Raw genomic sequence first — 816 nt, forward strand, 5'->3', positions numbered from 1 at the left:
AATGAAAAATAATATAATAAAAATCAATGAATGAATAAATAAATGCATAAAAAAGTTAAATTAGATACTATTACTATTAGAACTATTAAATGAAAAAAATAAAAACATTGTATAAATAAAGGTATGAAACCATAACAAAATAAATAAATAAACTTTCTCCCTCCCTAGGCCTTTTAACATTCTTGACTTTAAACCAGTGTCATATAGTCTTCAGATTCGCTGCACAACAAAAAGTAAATTCCCTCTTGATCCTGGTAGAGAAAACGCAAGAGCGCTTGTCGGGCGCACGCTTGTTCGGTAAACCCCTACGAACTGACTTCCTGTGGAAAGACGCGGTCTTCCTGTCGGTCAGCGGGATTCTGGAGCGATTAGCCGAACATATGCTCACCCGGCCGGACGAAAGACTGCAGCTCTCCAGCGCCGTCTCCACGCGCTTCCGGTCCGTCGAGAACATGCGGAATATACTGCAGAGAGACAGAGAGTCATCAGAGGAGGACGGAAATATGATCGCTTTCTTATTCATCGCCTGACGCTGTCTTACTTCTTCACTGGGATTCGACCCTCTTGATTCGTCTGCAGCTTGAGTCTCGTGAAGCTGGAGAGAAAACAACACCACGGAAAATATTCTCAGGACTTATTAGATACATAATAAAGATATAAATATAATATAGATGTATGACATAGACATAAATAAAGAGTAAGAAGACAAAAAAGCGATAAAGGACAACCACATAGATTAAAAAATAATTTTTAAAAATAGTAAAAATATAAGAATATATTATATATAATAAATGTAACATAATAAAAAATTGACAA

The 816-nt window shown here is 36.2% G+C and overlaps 1 protein-coding gene across 1 annotated transcript in view; it reads right to left on the reverse strand.

The window, feature by feature from the left end:
• LOC122325519 (1-phosphatidylinositol 4,5-bisphosphate phosphodiesterase beta-1-like) overlaps positions 1-816 on the reverse strand; it is a 21,664-nt gene that overhangs the window by 19,745 nt on the left and 1,103 nt on the right. Inside the window, exons 2-3 of the mRNA XM_043220555.1 lie at positions 542-595; positions 389-464 (exon numbers count right to left, since the gene is read on the reverse strand). Of these exons, the coding sequence (XP_043076490.1) occupies positions 389-464; positions 542-595 (130 nt within the window). The remainder of the gene's footprint in view (positions 1-388; positions 465-541; positions 596-816) is intronic.

The sequence above is a fragment of the Puntigrus tetrazona genome, chromosome 20, assembly GCF_018831695.1.
Source record: "Puntigrus tetrazona isolate hp1 chromosome 20, ASM1883169v1, whole genome shotgun sequence".
NCBI classification, from domain to species: Eukaryota; Metazoa; Chordata; class Actinopteri; order Cypriniformes; family Cyprinidae; genus Puntigrus; species Puntigrus tetrazona.